General features: G+C 42.6%; 1 protein-coding gene across 8 annotated transcripts in view; it reads left to right on the forward strand.

The window, feature by feature from the left end:
• LOC127003454 (GTPase-activating Rap/Ran-GAP domain-like protein 3) overlaps positions 1-20,215 on the forward strand; it is a 300,826-nt gene that overhangs the window by 247,378 nt on the left and 33,233 nt on the right. For all 8 annotated transcript variants that reach the window (XM_050870163.1, XM_050870162.1, XM_050870164.1 and 5 more), the window contains 2 exons: positions 414-517; positions 19,634-19,745. In XM_050870163.1, coding sequence (XP_050726120.1) covers positions 414-517; positions 19,634-19,745 — 216 coding nt within the window. The remainder of the gene's footprint in view (positions 1-413; positions 518-19,633; positions 19,746-20,215) is intronic.

Raw genomic sequence — 20,215 nt, forward strand, 5'->3', positions numbered from 1 at the left:
TTCACTCTCTCTTTCACTCATCACTTTCACTTTCTCTCTCTATTACTTTTCCTTTCTCTTTATTTTTTTGCCATTTGTCTCTCCCTTCCTCTCTCCTTACCTCCCTTATCTCCCTCATTCACTCTCTCCTTCACTCACTTTCACTTTCTCTATTATTTTCCCTTTCTCTTTATTTTTTTTTTTGTTATTTGTCTCTCAATTCCTCTCTCCTTACCTCCCTTCCCTCCTTCATTCACTCCCTCTTTCACTCCACTCTCACTCATTCACTCACTCGCTCAAATTATCGTTCTGCCAATTCTCAGCATCATGACTCAATATCCCGACCCCCCCCCCCCCCTCAGCTGTCATTGGTATATCCCTCCCTCTCTCCCTCTCTCATTCACTCACTCACCCTCACTTTCTCTCTCCCACAGGTGACATGACAGGCAAACACTCCGTCTACACTATCTACGAGGGCCACGAGATAATGTTCCACGTCTCCACCATGTTACCTTTCTCTAAGGACAACAAACAGCAGGTAAGACAGGTGTGCTGATGAAAGGTGTGTGTCTGTCTGTCTGTCTTCCTGTCTGTCTGTTTGGGTGAGTTTAAATGTTCTTGTGATTCGTTGATTTTGTAATGAGGAGGGAGTGATGCTGGTCGTTCCTCTCTCTCTCTCATGCTCTCTCTCTCTCTCTCGCTCTCGCTCTCGCTCTCGCTCTGGCTCTCTCTCTCGCTCTCGCTCTCGCTCTCGCTCTGGCTCTCTCTCTCGCTCTCGCAACACACATTCAACATTTGCGCGCAACACCTGTTTAAGCAGAATTTATTTACCTGTTGAAATTCAAAGCATCAACATTTTCGAGTAAATATTGCTCGGAAAAAAAAGTACAGCGTTAAGAATTATGTTTAAAAATACGACATACAAAATAATAATATACATGTGATTTTATTTTTTTGCGTTTTTTTTTGTGTGTGTTCTCTGTGTGTGTGTGTGTGTGTGTGTGTGTGTGTGTGTGTGTTGGTTTACCTTCCACCATAATCCTCTTCTCCTGAATTATTTACTATGTGTGGAAAGGGGAGATAGATTCTCTCTCTCTCTCTCTCTCTCTCTCTCTCTCTCTCTCTCTCTCTCTCTCTCTCTCTCTCTCTCTCTCTCTCTCTCTCTCTCTCTCTCTCTCTCTCTCTCTCTCTCTCTCTCCTTCCCATCCTACCTGGAACAATAGACAACCTCCCCCTTTCCCTCCCTCTCTCTCTCTATCTATCTATTCTTATCATCTGCATTTTCACACACGATATCTCTTCTCTCTCCCCTTTCTCCTTTCTTACCTTCTCTCTCTCTCCTTCCCATCCTACCTTCAACAATAGACAGCCTCCTCCTTTCCCTCCCTTCCTCTCTCTATCTATTTATTCCTGTCTTCTGCATTTTCACACGTGTTATCTCTCTCCGCTTGCTAATTTCGTACCTTCCTCTCTCTTTCTTTCCTTCCCATCCTACCCTGAACAATAGACAACCTCCCTCTCCTCCTTTCCCTGCCTTTCTCCTTCTTTCCCTTCCCCTGCCTCCCTCCCTCACTCTCTCTCTCTTCCTCGGATAGACAGAAGGAAGAGCAGCGAGCAGACAGACACACACGCCAATAGACAGTGATAGATATAAGGTATTCTCGCAGATTGGGTTATACTTCCATTCCCCGCTCGAACACAGAACGGGTGATTAGTGAAGCTTTGAATGGATTGGTTTGTTCATGCTTTTGTGCGTGTGTGTGTGTGTGTGTGTTGGTGTGTTAAAGAGAGAGAGAGAGAGGAAGGAAAGGAGAGAAGGGAAGGACAGTGAAGAAGGGAAAGGAAGAAAAAGAAACAAAGGGAAGACGGAAGAAAGAAGGAAAAGAAAAGAAAAGGGAAAAATAAAGAAAAAGGGTTAAAATTTGAAAAAAAGCATTAGTGAAAAAAGGAAAGAGAAAGAGAATGAAAAAAAGAAGAGAGAGAGAGAGAGAGAGATCGGAAGTAGCGAAGAGGAGTCGAAGCTTCAAAGAGAAGATCAAAGTGTTTCGTTTTAATGGATTTTTAGTGTTTTGTCCGGTGAATATGCCCGTTGCAAATGTTTGTTTGTTTGTTTGTTTTGTTGTTTTGTGTGTGTGTGTGTGTGTGTGTGTGTGTGTGTGTGTATGTGTGTGTTTTTTTGTGTGTGTGTGTTTGTTTGTTTGTTCTTTGTTAATCCTGGCTCCGTAAATTCAGTTACGTTCTAAACCTTCCGGTGTGTGTGTGTGTGTGTGTGTGTGTGTGTGTCCTTTTCATGTATGTATTTTGCTTTGTTTTCTTTGTTTTGCATTTTCACTCACTTTTTTATAGATTAGAGAGAGCAACATTTTCACTCACTTTTTAGATTAGAGAGAGAGAGAGAGAGAGAGAGAGGACAATAAGCCACTAAACTTTGACTTCTCAGATGGAAACTTGAATGTATTGGTTCGTTGGACATTCTCTCTCTCTCTCTCTCTCTCTCTCTCTCTCTCTCTCTCTCTCTCTCTCTCTCTCTCTCTCTCTCTCTCTCTCTCTCTCTCTCTCTCTCTCTCTCTCACACACACACACACACACACGTCCCTTCCCATTCAGCCACGTACCAATTAACTATTCTATCTATCGACCTGTCTGTCTGTCTACCTCTTCCTGACCCTCTTCTGCCTCGCTCACCTGTCCTTCTGTTCCTCTAATTAATCTTCATTCCATTTACCCTTTGCCTGCATGTCTACCTTGTCTTTTTTTTGTGCAGCTAGGTGTGTGTGTGTCTGTGTGTGTGTGTGTGTGTGTGTGTGTGTGTGTGTGTGTGTGTGTTCTCTATGAATATCTGGTTCTGTGTCTGTTTCCTGTACGTACATATGTGTATTCTGATTCCCTACCTGTCATTGTGTCTGTCCAGGTGTGTGTGTGTGTGTGTGTGTGTGTGTGTGTGTGTGTGTGTGTGTGTGTGTGTGTGTGTGTGTGTGTGTGTTTCCATTTTATATCACTCACTTTCACTCTCATTTATATATTTCCTTTATTCTCTCTTACTGTAAACACCTGTCCTTTCTGTTTGTCCAGGTGTATATATTTCGGCCGTGTCTGTCTATCCACGTGTATATTTACCTGTCAATGCTGTCCCTCTACCTGTCATATGTCTCCCTCACCTGTCCTGTCAAAACCTATGGGCCCCTATTCCTTCAGTTTCTTATCTGTCTAACTTAACTCGTCCCTTCCCTCCATAAGCATCATTCTTTATTTCTTCCCTGTCTAATTATTTTCGTATTTCTATTGTTTCATGTTTTCCTTCTTTGTCTATCTGTGTAAAGCTTTTATTTTGATCTTCTCTCTGTGTCTGTGTCTGTCTGTGTCTGTTTAATTCAGTTGTATATATTTTCTTCCTCTATGTTCTGTCCTTTCTTCCTGTCCACTTACTATGAAAATCCGTCCCTGTCTGTATAATCTTCACCTCAAATTGCTGTTCTATCTGTCTCGCTTCTATTTATTCCTCCTTTCTTTTCCTCTGTGTGTTCTTTCTACCTGTGTTTCGTCCTCCTCTCTTCCTCTGTCTGTCCTCAATCTCTCAGTGTTTATCTTTTTATCCCTCCTTTCTTTCTCTCTCTGTATCCTTTCTCCCTCTGTGCTCCGTCCTTTCTTCCTGTCCACCACGACCACCTGTCCCTCGTCCGTGTATTTATCCAGCACGTGGCGACAATTTGCCTTTCACTGTTTACACAACGTCTTAAGTTCGCGTCGTTCCAGCTGGAGTTTTGTTTTTCTATGCAAATCAAGAGAGGCGACCGGGAGGGATGAAAGGGAACGAGAGGGAGCCGCGGAGAGAGAAGTGAAAGGAACAATTTAGATGTGGATAAAAGTGGAATTGCAATACGAGCAAAGAGAAAGGAGGGAAGAGGAGAGAGAGAGAGAGAGAGAGAGAGAGAGAGAGAGAGAGAGAGAGTATAGTATTACATATATTTCGCGTTATCCACTGTGGTCACGCAGCCATAAAATGATTTCCCAATGAATAGAAAAAAATAAATTAGCATGAAATTAATGCAAAATTTGGAATACGTGTAGCGGGGATGTGCATTCTCTCTCTCTCTCTCTCTCTCTCTCTCTCTCTCTCTCTCTCTCTCTCTCTCTCTCTCTCTCTCTCTCTCTCTCTCTCTCTCTCTCTCTCTCTCTCTCTCTCTCTCTCTCTCTCTCTCTCTCTCTCTCTCTCTCTCTCTCTCTCTCTCTCTCTCTCTCTCTCTCTCTCTCTCTCTCTCTCTCTAATCATTTATCACATCCACCACCACCACTACCACCATCATCACCACCACCTCCACCATTACTCCCCCCTCCCCCCACCACCTCCACCCCCACCCCCACCACCACCTTCACCACCACCAGTACCTGCTAATTACTCACGGGTCCTCAGGTGCGCCAGCCATCCATCACCTGGCCGCCATCCGATAAGTGCGCAGTCGGCCCGTATCGGCAGACTGCGCAGCTTTCAAACTCGGCGGCCGGCGCAGTCGTCCGCAGTAGGTCCTTCGCTCCCTTTCAACCGTCCGGGAGTTACGCATTATTTCACAACTTGCTCGATTAATCGCTCTGGAACCCCCCCCCCCCGACCCCCCTCACTACTGCCGCCTTACCCTTCCCTCTACCCCCCTTTCTGTTTCTGTGTCTGTCTGTTTTCTCTCTCTCTCTCTCTCTCTCTCTCTCTCTCTCTCTCTCTCTCTCTCTCTCTCTCTCTCTCTCTCTCTCTCTCTCTCTCTCTCTCTCTCTCTCTCTCTCTCTCTCTCTCTCTCTCTTCATCTATCTGTCTATCTGTATCTATCTATCTATCTATCTACCTCTGTTTCATCCCTTTTCTCTTAATCTCCATTCTTTTCTTCCTTCTTTTCCATTCTCATTTTCCATTTCCCTCCCTTCTTCACACCCTATCTATCTATCTATCTATCTCTGTCTCTCAGCTCCTTTCTCTCTCTTGTCTCCCTTTTCTTTCTCCCATTCTCATTTTCCACCTGCCTCCCTCCCTCCCTCCCTCCCTCCTCCTCCTCTTCCTCTTCCTCTTCCTTCTCCTCCTCCTTCACCAGAACTTGTCTCAAAGCAATTTCAAGGCGACCCCATAACCTTCTCTCCGTATATCTCTCCCTCACCTGCCTCCTCCTCCTCCTCCTCCTCCTCCTCTCTCTCCCTCTCCCTCCTTTCTTCCCTCGTTCAATTATTTATTTATTTCCTCTGTTCCTTTCTTCCCTTTCGTTCCTCCTTTCATCTGTTGTTGTTGTTGTTTTTTGTTTTTCTTTGTAATTTTTCTCCCTCTTCTCTTATTGTTTTTTCTTGTTTTGTTTTTCTTTTTTCTGTGTTTTTCTTTCATTCCGTTTATCCACTTCCTTTCGCTTTCACCTCCCTACTCCTCTTCCTCCTCTTCCTCTTCCTCTTCCTCTTCCTCTTCTTCCTCCTCTTGCCAGGCTCGTCTTTTCATCTTTCTTTTTTTTCTTATTTTCTTTATTTCGATGCTTGCCCAGTTACTCTCTCTCTCTCTCTCTCTCTCTCTCTCTCTCTCTCTCTCTCTCTCTCTCTCTCTCTCTCTCTCTCTCTCTCTCTCTCTCTCTCTCTCTCTCTCTCTCTCTCTCTCTCTCTCTCTCTCTCTCTCTCTCTCTCTCTCTCTCTCTCTCTCTCTCTCTCTCTCTCTCTCTCTCTCTCTCTCAGGTAAAGTACTTCATCATGAACTCGTTAAAAAAAATAGAGAAAAAGATAAAGAAAAGAATACAGAGAGAGAGAAACATGCATCAATCTTGGTCGACCGCTAAAGTATTCCTATTAAACTTTTTCATCTGACGTAAGGATTTCTCTCTCCCCGTCTCTCTCTCTCTCTCTCTCTCTCTCTCTCTCTCTCTCTCTCTCTCTCTCTCTCTCTCTCTCTCTCTCTCTCTCTCTCTCTCTCTCTCTCTCTCTCTCTCTCTCTCTCTCTCTCTCTCTCTCTCTCTCTCTCTCTCTCTCTCTCTCTCTCTCTCTCTCTCTCTCTCTCTCTCTCTCTCTCTCTCTCTGTCTCTCTATCTCTCTCTCTCTCTCTCTCTCTCTCTCTCTCTCTCTCTCTCTCTCTCTCTCTCTCTCTCTCTCTCTCTCTCTCTCGGCAAACAATCTTTCTACGAGTCTGATTTGAAAGGAAAAAAGAAACTTATTTTGTTCCATATCAAACACAATCACTATCTTCCTCTTCCTCCTCCTCCTCCTCCTCCTCCTCCTCCTCTTCCTTCTTCCTCTCCTGCAATACCTCTTTCCCGGCCTCCTTCCCCTCTCTCTCCCTCTCTCTCCCTCTCTTTCACTCTCCTCTTAACTTGTAAAATTTTTAAGCGAAATTTCTTCAGCTTTTCAATGTGAAGAATGTTTCATGAAATTAGAAGTTCTTGAAGGCGAAGGAAGGAAGGAAGGTTTACTTGCGGCCTTTTCCTCCTTCTCCTCCTCCTCCTCCTCCTCCTCCTCTTTATTTATTTCCGTACTCCTCTTCCTCATCCCTGCTCCTTTTCCTCACCTTCCCTTCTTCTTTTTCTCCTTTTCCAACTTTTACCATCTTTATTTATTTCTTCCCTTCCTCCCTCTTCTCTTTCCTCCTCCTTCTCCTCCTTTCTCCCTTTTCATTTATTAATTTTCTTCTCCGTCTTCTTTTTCCTCTTCCTTTTTCTCTTTTTCCCCCTCTTTATCTTCTATAACTTCTCCTACCCCTCATTTTTTCCTTCATTTCCTATTTTCCCTCCATTTTTTCCACTTTCCTTCCTTTTCCTCTCTGTTTTCTTCTCTTTCTTCTACTCCCCTCAATATCTATTTCTCTACCTCTCCCTTTTACCTCCTTCCTTTTTCTCATTTTCCCCTCTTCATTTATTATTTCTTTCCCTTCCTCTCTTCTTTTTTCTCATTATATCCATCCTTTTTTCCTTCTTCATTTTCCTTTCGTTTATCTTCTGTTTTTCTTGTTCATGATCTTCCTCTCTTCCTCTTTCTGTTTTCCTCTCTTTGATAATTGTCTCTTTCTTTCTTTCCTTTCTTAGTCTCGTCTCTTCCTTTCCTTCCTTCTTTCCTCTTATTAATCTTTTCTTTTATTCACTGGTTTTCATTATTTCTTTCTGTTTCTCTTTCCATTCTCATTTTCCTTCTTTTCTTCCTCCTCCTTCTCCTCCTCCTCATCATCATCATCATCTATGTTTGCTTTCTCTCTCTTTTTATCGTCTTCTCCATCTTCCAATTTCCTCTTTCATCTCTTTTCCTCCTCCTCCTCCTCCTCCTCCTCCTCCTCCCTCTGTTATCTCTTGTCCTTCTTTTCCTCTGTTATCATTTTCTCCCTTTTTTCCTCCTCTTTGTTTTCCCGTCTTTCATTCCTCCTCTAGTTCATATTTTCTTTCTTTTTTTTATTTTTTTCTTCTTGTGGTTCGTGTGTTGGAAGTTGCATTTTTTGTGTGTTTTTGTTTTGTTTTGCGGTTTTCTTTTTCTTTTGTTTTTGTTTTGATCTATTTCTCCTTCCTTTGCTGTCCCCTCTCTCTTTTTTTCCCTTTTATTTGTTTCTCTTTCTCTCTTTCTTCTCTCTCTCTTTACTGTTCTACTACTTTGATATCTTTTTTTTTTGCTCTTTTTTTTTCCTTTTATATATTCCTTTTTTTTCTTTCTTCTCTTTCTCTTTACAGTTCTGCTTCTTCGACATCTTTTTTTTTTGCTCTTTCTCTTCTTTATTTTCCTTATTTTCTTTCGTCTTTTCTTATTTTTCATCGTTTTATTCTGTTTTATTCCTATTCCCTTATTCGTAGTCTCTCCTTCCTCTTCTCGTTCTCTTTCTCCGTATCTTTTTTTTACTTGCTCTTATTTTTTCTCCTTTTTTCTTCCGTCTTCTCTTTCCTTATTTTTTATCGTTTTATTCTGTTTTATTCTTATTCCCTCATTCGTAGTCTCTCCTTCCTCTTCCTCTTCTCTTTCTCCTTCTTCTCATTCTCCTCTTTATGTTCATCACGCTGTTCTTTCCTCTTCCCTTCTTCCCTTCTTCCCCTTCGCTCCTCATCAGCTTTCCTCTTCCTCTTCCTCTTCCAATCTCGTTTTCCTTTATTCCCTTCTTCGTCATTTCCTTTCTTTTTCTCTCTCATTTCCTTCTTTCGTTCTCTCCTCTCCAATTTCCTTCTTTGCTTCAGTCTTTTTTTTCTTTCTTGGTCATTCGCTAACTTTCTTTAATCTCTCTCTCTCTCTCTCTCTCTCTCTCTCTCTCTCTCTCTCTCTCTCTCTCTCTCTCTCTCTCTCTCTCTCTCTCTCTCTCTCTCTCTCTCTCTCTCTCTCTCTCTCTCTCTCTCTCTCTCTCTCTCTCTCTCTCTCTCTCTCTCTCTCTCTCTCTCCTCTTTTTCTCCTCTTTTCATCATTTTTCATTCTCTTTCCTCTTTTTCCCCCTCTTTTCCTCTCCTCCTTTTTTCCTGTTTATCTACTGTCTCCCTTTTCTTTATTTCCCTCTCCCTCTCTCTCCCTCTCTCTCTCCCATTTTTCCTTCCCTTTTATATTCTTCTTTACCTTCTTTTCCTCCTCCGTTTATCCTATCTACTCGTGTTTACTTCTCCTCCTCCTGCTTTCTACTTCTTCCTCCTCCTCCTCCTCCTCCTCCTCCTCCTCAACCCTTTCTTCACCTCCGAGGGTTTAAGGGAGGTTCGTAAATACAGAAAAATGCCAAATATCTGAGACTCTTTGAACGGCTGATTGCTCCCGCTCTATCATACTAAAGGCCTGGAGTTTTGCGTGCTTGTGTGTGTGTGTGTGTGTGTGTGTGTGTGTGTGTGTGTGTGTGTGTGTGTCAAAGCTTTTTCAGTAAGTTTATTTGGTCCTTTTTTTCCTCCGTTTTCGGTTTAACAAGATACGATGCGATTTTTTTTTTTTTTTTTTTTTAAGGTGTTTGGGTTGTGTTCGGTGGATTTTTTTTTTTTTTTTTTTTTTTTTTTTTTTGCCTCTGTAAAAATGGAATATCTTACGCTAGAAGACTGTAGAAAGGTGGAAGATTTACCTTGATATGCAAAATACAGGTAGTGGTTGACCCCTCCCTCTCTCTTCCCCTCCCTCCCTCTCCCCCTCTTTCCCTCTCTCACTCTCAAATAATAATAATAATAATAATAATAATAATAATAATAATAATAACAAAGACAATTCGCAAACTTGAACGAAGAGAGTCACTTAAGAGTTTACTAAGAAGAGGGAAAGAGAGGGAAGAGGAGGAGGGGAAGGAGGAGGGGGAAGGAGGGGAGGAGGAGGAGGGAGGGGAAGAACAAGACACTCCCCCTGCCCATCCTTACCACTCCCCTCCCTCTTCTTAGCCTGGACGTGTGCCAAAGAGGAAGAGGAAGAGGAGGAGGAGGAAGAGGGGGTGCAGTGTGCCTCTTTGGGGGGGTGGAAGGGTGGGGAGGCTGAGGAGGATTAAAGGAGGGATTAATCCTATTTATGGGGATTGAGGGGGGGATTAGCGTGCCCCGTGCATTGTGGGGGGGGAGGTAAGCTGGGGTTCGAGGGAGGCTGAGGCTAAGATGATGATGGTGATGATGGTGGTGATGATGATGGTGATGGTGATGATGGTGATGGTGGCGGTGGTGATGATGGTGATGGTGGTGATGATGATGGTGATGATGATGATGGTGGTGATGGTAATGATGATGGTGATGGTGATGATGGTGATGATGGTGGAGATGGTGATGATGGTGATGTTTATATTTGCATCTACTTCGTTTTCTCTTTCAGTTATGTCATTTTGTTGCTTTTTATTTTTTGTTTTATTTGTTTCGTAATGATGGCGATGATGATGGTGATGATAATGATAAGGAGATAGTGTGTGCGTTTATGTGTATTTGTTTTCTTTCTCTTTTTTATGCTAGTCCTGTTTTTTTTTGTTTTTTTCTTGTTCGTATTAATGATAGTGAAGAGTTGATAGTGTGTGTGTGTGTGTTTGTGTGTGTGTGTGTGTGTGTGTGTGTGTGTGTGTGTGTGTGTGTGTGTGTGTGTGTTTTCTTTTTCAATATTATTTTCTACTAGTTTTATTTTTCTTCCCGTTTTCACTATCTCCTTTTCTCTCTCTCTCCTCTCCTTTCCCTCTCCTTCTCCTCTCCTCACCTCACCTCCATTTTCTCACCTGCTCTCCTTACTTTCTCTTTCCTCTCCTCTCCTCCATTCTCCTTTCCTCCCTTCTTCCTTCCTCCATACATTCGTTCACGTGTTTCCTCTCTGTCTCCTTCCTTCCCTCCTTTCCTTCCTTCCTACACACACACACACACACACACACACGGTTTCACTCACATATGTAGATAGATTACTAGTTTGTATGCAAGAGTTTCATTTATTTTATTTCATTTTCGTTTCTGATATAGTTTAGAGAGAGAGAGAAGGGTGGGGGGAGGGAGGTGTTCGAACTCAGTGAAGCTTCGAAAAAAATAGACTCGTGAAACTTCAAACTGAACTGGTGGCTTTTTTTTAATTTATTTATTTATTTATTTGTTTATTTATTTCATCCCTTTTTGTTTTTTGGGTCATGGTTTAGTTGTTAAAGTGCCGTTTCCTGCCGCTTAAATTTGGTGGGAATTGCTTTGTATTGTATGGTGTGTGTGTGTGTGTGTGTGTGTGTGTGTGTGTGTGTGTGTGTGTGTGTGTGTGTGTTTGTATGTGTGTGTGTGTGTGTGTGTGTGTGTAGGGGGAAACGGTACTGATATATGTACCCCCATTTCTACTACTACTACTACTACTACTACTACTACTACTACTACCACCCTTGCCCTTCTCCCTCCCCTCCTCCCCTCAACAAAAAAATCAAGATCCAGCGAAACATTACAAACAAACAAACTAACTCACAAACGAAGGAGCTATAGCGAACGTTTCTCTGTCTCGCATTCTCTGTATTACGAAGGTTCAAAGGATTCATTCGGAACACTTTGAAGCTTCGAGACAGACAGACACAAGTTCGAAGCAGGATAGAGTGAGAGAGAGAAGTGAAGGAAAAATAAAGAATGGAAAGGGAAGGAATGAAGAGGAAGATGATGAAAAGAGAAGGGAAGGAATAAAGAGAGAACGAGGGAGAGAGGAAGAGGAAAATATCAAGACAAGGAAGATAGGAGAGAAAGGAAAAGAGGTAGGAAGGAAAGGAAGATGATGAAAAGAGGAGGGAAGGAATAAAGAGAGAGGGGTAGAGAAAAAATATCAAGACAAGGCAAATGGGAGAGAAAAAAGGAAGAGTAAGAGGAGAAAAGAGGAGAAAAGGAGGTAAAAAAAGAGGTAAAGGAAAATGATGAAAAGAGAAGAGAAGGAATAAAGAGAGAGAGAGAGAGAGAGAGAGAGAGAGAAAATGAGGGGAAAATATCAAAAAGAGGAAAACATGAGAAAAAGAGGAAAGGCAGGAGAGGAAAAGAGGAGGAAAAAGATGTAAGAAAGAGGCAAAGGAAAATGATGGAAAGAGGAGAAAAGGAGGAGAGAGAGAGAGAACAGCACTGCAGGGCAACTTAAAATACACCATGAGGGATAGAGATAGACACTCCTTAATGAGAGAACTCGCTCACTCGCTCTGTCTCTCTCACTCTCTCACTCTCTCTCTCTTAAATTAATTAGAGTGTACAACAATTACTAAGGAAAAGCCGTGTTGATTACAAATTCCATCAGGAGAAACGGAATCCGACTCTCTCTCTCTCACAATTTGTAAACGGAGTGGGTTTGTTCGAGAGAGAGAGAGAGAGAGAGAGAGAGAGAGAGAGAGAGAGAGAGAGAGAGAGAGAGAGAGACAGAGACAGACAGACAGACAGACAGGAAAATTAGAACCACATCTTCAACGTAGAGGAAAAGAAGGAAAGAAAGGGAAGAAAAGAACAACGAAGGGAGAATATCGGAAAAAAAGAGAGAAGGAAGGAAGGGAAAGAATGAAGGAAAAGAGAGGGAGGGAAAGGAAGAGGAAGGAGAGGGATAGGATAAAGAACTCCATTTGGGGAAGTTAGTGAGAGGAGAAAGAAGGAAAGAAAGGAGGAGGAGGAGGAGGCTTGAAATGGTTAAGAGGGTAATAAGGAAGGAAGGAGAGAGAAAGAGGTGGAAGAAGGCGAAAGGAAATGGAAATAAAGATTGAAGGAAAGGTGAAGGAGGAGAGAAGAAATGTAATGACTGAAAGAGAGCAAAAGATAAAGACAGGGAAGTAGAAAGGAAAGATAAAGTGGAAAAATAGGAAGGAGAATTGGAAGAGGAAAAGAAGGGAAGAGGAAATAAGAAAGGGAGGCGTGAAAATATGAAAAAAAGAGAGGAAAGAAAAGGGAGAGAAGGAAAGGTCGCGAGAAAGAAAAATAAGGAAAAAAAGGAAAAGACGGAAACAAAGTAGGAAAGGAAAGAGAAAAACAGAAAATAGAATAGAAGGAAGAAAAGGAAAAGTTCATAACATAATCAAACAAAACAAACACAAGAACAAACGAAAAAAAATAACGAAAGAAAAAAAGATAAAAAAATAAACTATAGAGAAACCGTTAGGGAAAGTGAATAAACAAAACCAGGTAAAGGGAAATTCAGGTAGAGGGAGAGAGAGAGAGAGAGAGGGAGACAGGTAAGAGGGAGGGGGAGGGGGGGAGCTAGTGAGGTGCTGAGAGTAATTAATTGCACACGGAAGTAAAGGTGTTATCCGCTTTAAATTTAGTAGATAATGATTCTTCTGGCGCTGAGAGAGAGAGAGAGAGAGAGAGAGGAAATTGAGACAAAGAATGAAGAATGGAGGAATGAAGGAATGAAATGACTGAACGATAATAGAAGATAAAGATAGGAGAGAGAGAGAGCATATTCCAAACTTTCCTCCCCTGTTTCTCTACCTCTTTTTTTCTCTCTCTCTTCCAACTCAAAACAAAACAAAATATGAACTGTAATCTAAACACACACACACACACACACACACACACACACACACACACACACACACACAACAGAATCGCCTTTCCCATACACTCATACGAGATTTTGAACGCTTAATGAAGTTCTGTTTTGGATCATAAAGAAGAAAAATAATGATAAATGGAAATAGAGTTAACAAGGAAACGATGATAGGGAGAAGGAGAAGGAGGAAGATGAATAGGAGGAGGAGGAGAAGAAAGAAAAAGGAGAAAAGGAAAGGGAGGAGGAGGAGATGGTGTAAGAGGAAAAAGGAGAAGGACAATGAGATGAACAAAGAGGAAGAGGAGGAGGAGGAGAATAAGGAGGAAAAGGAGAACGGGAGATGAGAAAGTAAAGGAGGAGGAGGAGGAGGCGAAAAGAGGAATAAAAAGGAAGTGAAAATGAAGAATGAGGAAAACGAAAGAACAAAGAATCCAAAGATGTAGAGAAATACACGAATTAAGGAAAAGGAAAAGAGAACCAAAAAAGAGGAAGATTAAGGGTAGACTCCGGAAAACATAGAAAACGAGACGAGGGAGCTTTGAAGGGGAAACTCCTCTATTGTTAACCGCCCTGCTAATCTCTTTTGTCATGGTTCCCCTCTGAAAAGAACTGATTGTTGAGGTTTACTAATAATCCCGATAATTGGCCGCTCTGACTTGGTCCTCTACCCTCTCTCTCTCTATAACTCTCGCTCTCTTTCTCTCTCCCTCTCTTCCTTTCCTTCTTTTCTTCCAGCTCCACGATTTTCTACAATTTGCCACGTGTTTTTCTTTTCTGTCTCTCTCTCCTCATCTCTCATCATTATTCTCTCTCTCTCTCTCTCTCTCTCTCTCTCTCTCTCTCTCTCTCTCTCTCTCTCTCTCTCTCTCTCTCTCTCTCTCTCTCTCTCTCTCTCTCTCTCTCTCTCTCTCTCTCTCTCTCTCTCTCTCTTATCTTCTCCCCTTCCACCGTTTCTCGTTGTTCATGGCTTCAGGTTGCGAAAGGTAGGGTCTGATTAGAGAGAGAGAAGATAAAGGAACATAGATGATTCAGTAACTCCTTTGCATCGATTCCCATCCTAGCTTCCTTCCCTTCCACACTTATTCATATAAAACTAATTAACCGAAGAGGCAAAGGAAGCAGGAAAAGAAAATACACACACACACACACACACACACACACACACACACACACACACACACACACACACACACACACACACACACACACACACACACACACACACACACACACACACACACCTGGCTTCCTCCCCCTCGCACAGGTACGCTAATTAGAAGCAGATCCACACACCTGTTCATTAAATCACACGTGTAAGACTTCGGCCGTGAGGAGAAAATATGTTGGCAAATTAATCCATCAGTGAATGCTATTAGCGAATGAGAGAGAGAGAGAGAGAGTAGGGGAGATGGAGATAACATGGAAACGAGATGGATTTTGCGTCGCGTTCTCTCTCTCTCTCTCTCTCTCTCTCTCTCTCTCTCTCTCTCTCTCTCTCTCTCTCTCTCTCTTTTATCCTCTTCTGGTCCCTTGAGTTTCACGTCATTTGCATTTTTCGACGTTTTTCTTTCTCTCTCTCTTTTCCTTTTACTGTTCTCCGTTTCTTTTTCTTTTTTTCTGCTTTTTTTCTGTTACTCTTTTCCTTTTTTTATTTGTGTCTGTCTGTGTATCATTATTTTCTATCTTTTATCATCTTTATCTGTCTGTATTTGTCTATCTCTTTTCTTTCTTTCATTTTTTGTGTTTTTTTCTATTTCAATCTTTTTCTTCCCATTTATCTTTCTTTTGTTTTTACGTCTGTCTCTGTGTGTCATTATTTCTATCCCTTTTTATCTATTTATCTATCTTTATCAAACTATTTATTTCATTTTGGTTGTTTCTTCGTTTTTAATCCACTTATTTTCTTTATTTCTTTTTCTCTCTCCTCTTTTTTTTTCTAATTGTTTCTTTCTCTTCCATTCTTTTTCCATTCATTCTTTATCTATTATACTTTCTTTATCTATCTTTTATCTATCTTTCTCTTGGCCTTTCTTTCTTAGTGGTTATTCTTCTTTTTCGATCCATTTATTTTTATTTTCCTCCTTCTTCTTCTTGTTTATCTAATTGCCTCTTTCTTTTTCCTATTCTTTCTCTGCGATTTCTGTCCGCAAGAAAAGAATATTGGAAGGCAACGAACAAACAAACAAACGAACTAACTCTAAGCTTCTTTCCCGACGCCCGAGAGAGAGAGAGAGAGAGAGATGCATTCGAACAACACAAACTTTTATAGGTTCGTGGAAAATTTGCATAGCCCTTTTATACACACACACACACACACACACACACACACACACACACACACACACACACACACACACACACACACACACACACACAAACACCAGTCAATCAGTTTTGTAGGGCGCGATTTTTTTAGTTTGAGAGAGAGAGAGAGAGAGAGAGAATATCTAAATTTAAATTCTACCTTTTAATTGAAAGAAAAATAGGTACTTGGAGAGAAGGGAAATGAGGGGAAATGGGGAGGGAGTCGGAGTCGAACACAGGAGCAATGAGTATCATCTCTCTCTCTCTCTCTCTCTCTCTCTCTCTCTCTCTCTCTCTCTCTCTCTCTCTCTCTCTCTCTCTCTCTCTAGGTATATTACATTTTTCCATCTCTATACTCAATCCCTCCTCTCTCTTTCCATCACATGAACTATCCTCCTCCTCCTCCTCCTCCTCCTCCACCTCCTCCTCCTCCTCCAGCTCCTCCACCTCCACCTCCTCCTCATTCTTTCCTTTCTCATCTTTTCCATCTCATATCTTTTCCTCCTCTTTCCCCTCCTCCTCCTCCTCCTCCTCGTCCTCCTCCTCCTCCTCCGATCAAGGAAAATGAAATGTGAGAGATTTGAGAGAACAGCTGAACCCTAAAGTTTGTTAATAATCGTTGGGAAGAGACTGTCTCGGGTTTCTCTCTCTCTCTCTCTCTCTCTCTCTCTCTCTCTCTCTCTCTCTCTCTCTCTCTCTCTCTCTCTCTCTCTCTCTCTCTCTCTCTCTCTCTCTCTCTCTCTCTCTCTCTCTCTCTCTCTCTCTCTCTCTCTCTCTCTCTCTCTCTCTCTCTCTCTCTCTCTCTCTCTCTCTCTCTCAGATTTTTTTTTCAACTGCATCCTCCGCCTCATCTTCTTCCCACCCTCCTCCCCTCCTCCTCCTCCTCTTCCTCCTCCTCCTCCTCCTCCTCCTCTTCCCTGATAACATTATCGATGTCTGCAAACTTCTGTTGTTCACTATTGCACAGCGGCAGCAGCCAACTTTACCCCATTGAGAGAGTGAAACAGAGGGGAGGAAGGCAAGGGAAGGGAAGGGAAGATGAGGATGGGAAAGAATGTAATGGATGGGGACGGGAAGAAGTAGGAAAGAAGGGGATAAGGAAAGTGAGGGGAGAGTAGATGATGGAAAAGAGGGAATGGAGAGGGAAACAAAAGGAAGAATGGGAAAAGAAGGAAAGAAAGAAGGAAGGGGAAGATGAAAAAGGAAGGAATAGAAATCGAATGACGTAGAAAAGGGAAGATAGGAGATAGAAAGTAGACAGAATAAGTAGATAGAAAAGAATAGAATAAAGAGTGAAATAGAAGGAAGGAAAGGAAGATGATGGAAAAAAAAAACTGTAGGGTGAAACAGATGAAACGAAGGGAAGGAAAGACGAAGGGTACCAGGAATTAGAGAAGGGAAGGGAGGAAGAAGGGAAGGGAAGGGAAGACTAAGTTAACCAGGAATGAGGGAAGGGAAGGGAGGAAGAAGGGAAGGGAAGGGAAGACTAAGGGAACCAGGAATTAGAGAAGGGAAGGGAGGAAGAAGGGAAGGGAAGGGAAGACTTAGGGAACCAGGAATTAGAGAAGGGAAGGGAGGAAGAAGGGAAGGGAAGGGAAGACTAAGGGAACCAGGAATTAGAAAGGGAAGGGAGGAAGAAGGGAAGGACAGGTTGGAAATGAAGGAAAGAGGAGGGGAAAAGGAGAGGAAAGAAGAGGAGGAGGAGGAGGAGGAGGAGGAGAAGGCGTATGTCAGCGTAAGAGTGCAAGTTTCCAACAGCCAAACAGCTTCTTGGGTTATCTCGATAGCTCTTTTTCACCTTCTTCTTCTTCTTCTTCTTCTTCTTCTTCTTCTTCTTTTTCGTCTTCTTACATCTTCTTTTCTTCTTTTTCTTCTTCTTTTTCGTCTTCTTCATTTCTTCTTCTTTTCTTCTTCTTCTTCTTCTTGCATCTTCTTTTCCTTGTTTTCATCTATTCTTTCTTCTTCTTGTCTTTTTTTGTTTTTTTTGTGTGTGTAATTTTTAATCTTTTTTTTTGTTTCTCTTGATTTTGTTTTTGTTTTGTTTTTCTCTTGATTTGTATAAGTGATTTTTTGTCCCTTTCTATTTTTTTATTCATTGATTTTGTAAAGTGTATGATTTTTTTTTCTTCTTGCAGTTATCTTTGTTTTTCTCAGTAATTTTCTACTTTTTTTCCCTTTCTGAATTCACCTTTATTTCCAACTACCTTATAATTATAGCCATTCCCACATTCCTTCTATTACCTTTTATCATTTTTTTTATCAGCTTATTCTCACAATCCTATTTACTTACTCTTCCATAATTATTTCCTCCCTTTTCCATTATTTCCTCTTTTTTCCATATTTCTTTCGTCTCTACCCATCCATTCTACATTCCTTTTCTGTCTACTTGCTTTTCCCATCCATTTTCATTTAAGGCATTTCCCCAGGTGTAAACTTTAGCACCCAGGTAATTAACTAACTCCGTACAGGTGTGTCGAGGGGGGAAGGAGAGGGAGGGGGGAGGCAGGAGGGAGGCAGGTATGTCCAGGTGTGTCGAGAGGGGAAGGAGAGGGAGGGGGAGGCAGGAGGGAGGGAGGTAAGTACAGGTGTGTCGAGGGGGAAAGGATGGGGAGGGGGGAGGCAGGAGGGAGGCAGGTATGTACAGGTGTGTCGAGAGGGGGAGGGGGGTAGGGGGGAGCCAGGTAAAGAAAAATCAACAACTTCTGATTGACGAGGCAAAACTGTGTGTGATGCTCGCGATGATATGAGCGAACTTCTTAAGCTACCCCTCGTAACTAACCTGCCTCCCTCCGTTTTCTTTTTTTTTCCTGTTTTCCTTCTCTCTCTCTCTCTCTCTCTCTCTCTCTCTCTCTCTCTCTCTCTCTCTCTCTCTCTCTCTCTCTCTCTCTCTCTCTCTCTCTCTCTCTCTCTCTCTCTCTCTCTCTCTCTCTCTCTCTCTCTTCTCTATCAGTCTATCTATCCTGTTTTCCTTCTCTCTTTCTGTCTATCTATCTATCTGTCTATATATTTATCTATCTATTTATTTCTCTGTTTTTCCTGTTTCATTTGTTTTATTTTCTGGTATTTTTTTCTTTTTTTCTATCTTTCAACTTGTTTTCCTTCTTTTCTTCTTTTTCTTTTCTTTTTTTCCTCAGTTTGTCGGAGATGTCTAGAAATTCACCTTTTTTAATTATTTTTTCTTTGATTTCTTTTACTTTCACTTTTCTGTCTTCTTTATTCTTTACTTTATCGTTTCTCTTTCCTCAAATTTTCTTTCACTTATTTTTCCTAGTTTTTTCATCATTCAAATTTTCCTTTTCTAACTAATTACTCTACCCATTAATTTTTCCTTTCTTATTCTCCATATCAAAGTTTCCTTCTCTTCTCCCTCCTCCTCTACTTCCTCTTCTATAAAAAAAATGAACTCGCTCGTTTCTACTTCCTCCTTTCCCTCCTCCTCCCCTTCCTCCTTCCCCCACTTCCCCCGTAATGGACTGACCCAGAGGCCTTTCTCCCCCGCCTTGAAAAATGGACCCTTCCTTCTTACGAACACAGAACCGTCTTCCCTTTTCTTGCTAAATGGATTCGCCTGCAATCCTACCACCCCCTTCCTACCCCCTACCCCTCCCCCTCCCCCTAACATGGACTGCCCCAATGAGATGATGAGGGGGAAGGGGGAGGGAGAGGGGGAGAGGGAGGATGGTAGAGAGGATGGGAAAATAAAGTTAAAGCCTTGTTGTGAGTGAGTCTCTCTCTCTCTCTCTCTCTCTCTCTCTCTCTCTCTCTCTCTCTCTCTCTCTCTCTCTCTCTCTCTCTCTCTCTCTCTCTCTCTCTCTCTCTCTCTCTCTCATTCCACATCGTTAAGTACTAAAATTTTCCCCAAAAACCACTTACTCAAGATTACAGGTGTTTGCCCCCCCCCCTCGCCCCCTCCCCCCCTCCCCTCCCCCTCTTTCCCTCCCCTATACCCCCATCCCTCCTTACCTCCTCTCCCGTCTTCCTCACCTCTCCTTCCTTTCCTCTCCCTTTCTCCCTCCTTGCTCACCTCCCTCCCCCTCCCCCTCCCTGTTTCTCCCTCCCCCTCTACCCCCTTCTCCCTCCCTACCCACCTCTCCCTCCTTTCCTCCCCCTTTCTCCCTCCTTGCTCACCTCCCTCCCCCTCCCTGTCTATCCCTCCTCCTCTACCCCCCTCCCTCCCTCCCTACCCTTCTCTTCCTCCTTCCTCACCTCTCACTCCTTTCCTCCCTCTTTCTCCCTCCTTGCTCACCTCCCTCCCTCTGTTCAGTTCAGTCGATGGAGTGAAGAACAGACTTTCCAAATACACTTTTATCACAAGTATTTCCACTTTGGGTTCTGCTCCTGTATTCTGATTTCTCCTTTTTTACCAAATTTCCTACAGCAGTTCTTTCTATCCCACTCTCCCCCTCCCTTTCCTCTCCCTCCACCACCACCCTCTGTCACCCCTTGCCCTCCCTGCTCACCCGCATCTCCTCTTCCTCAGGTGGAGCGCAAGAGACACATAGGGAACGACATCGTCAACATCGTCTTCCTGGAGGGCAACACCGAGGACATGGCCGCCTTCTCGCCCTCCTTCATCAAGTCGCAGTTTACTCGTATCCTTTGTGGGTTGAACGGTGGAGGGGTGTTTGGAGGGGTGGAGGGGGAGAGAGGGGAGGGAGAGGAGGGTAGGGGGGAAAGGAGAGGAGGGTATGGAGGGAGGGAGAGGAAAGTAGGGGGGTAGAGGGGGAGGGAAAGAGGGAGGGAGGGAGAGGAGGTGGAGGGGTGTCAGAGTAAAGGGGGATGCAAGGGGATAGATTTTAAGGGGTGGAAGGGATGTATGATAATCAGGGAGTGAAGGGATAAGGAGGTGGAAAAGTTATGTATTTTTAACTTGTTTTGATTCTGTCTTGTTTTATTTACTTGCGTCATTTTTCCGTCATTTGTTTAGGGTTTTGAGTTTGCTTGTTATTTTTTCTTTTCTTTTTTCTTTTTTTTTTGTTGTTTTTGTTATTTGTATTATTATATTTGTGGTTATTATTAGCGTTGGTGTCTCTGTCTCTGTGTCCCACTTTCTCTCTCTCTC

Source organism: Eriocheir sinensis, chromosome 25 (assembly GCF_024679095.1).
Source record: "Eriocheir sinensis breed Jianghai 21 chromosome 25, ASM2467909v1, whole genome shotgun sequence".
In the NCBI taxonomy this organism is placed as follows: domain Eukaryota; kingdom Metazoa; phylum Arthropoda; class Malacostraca; order Decapoda; family Varunidae; genus Eriocheir; species Eriocheir sinensis.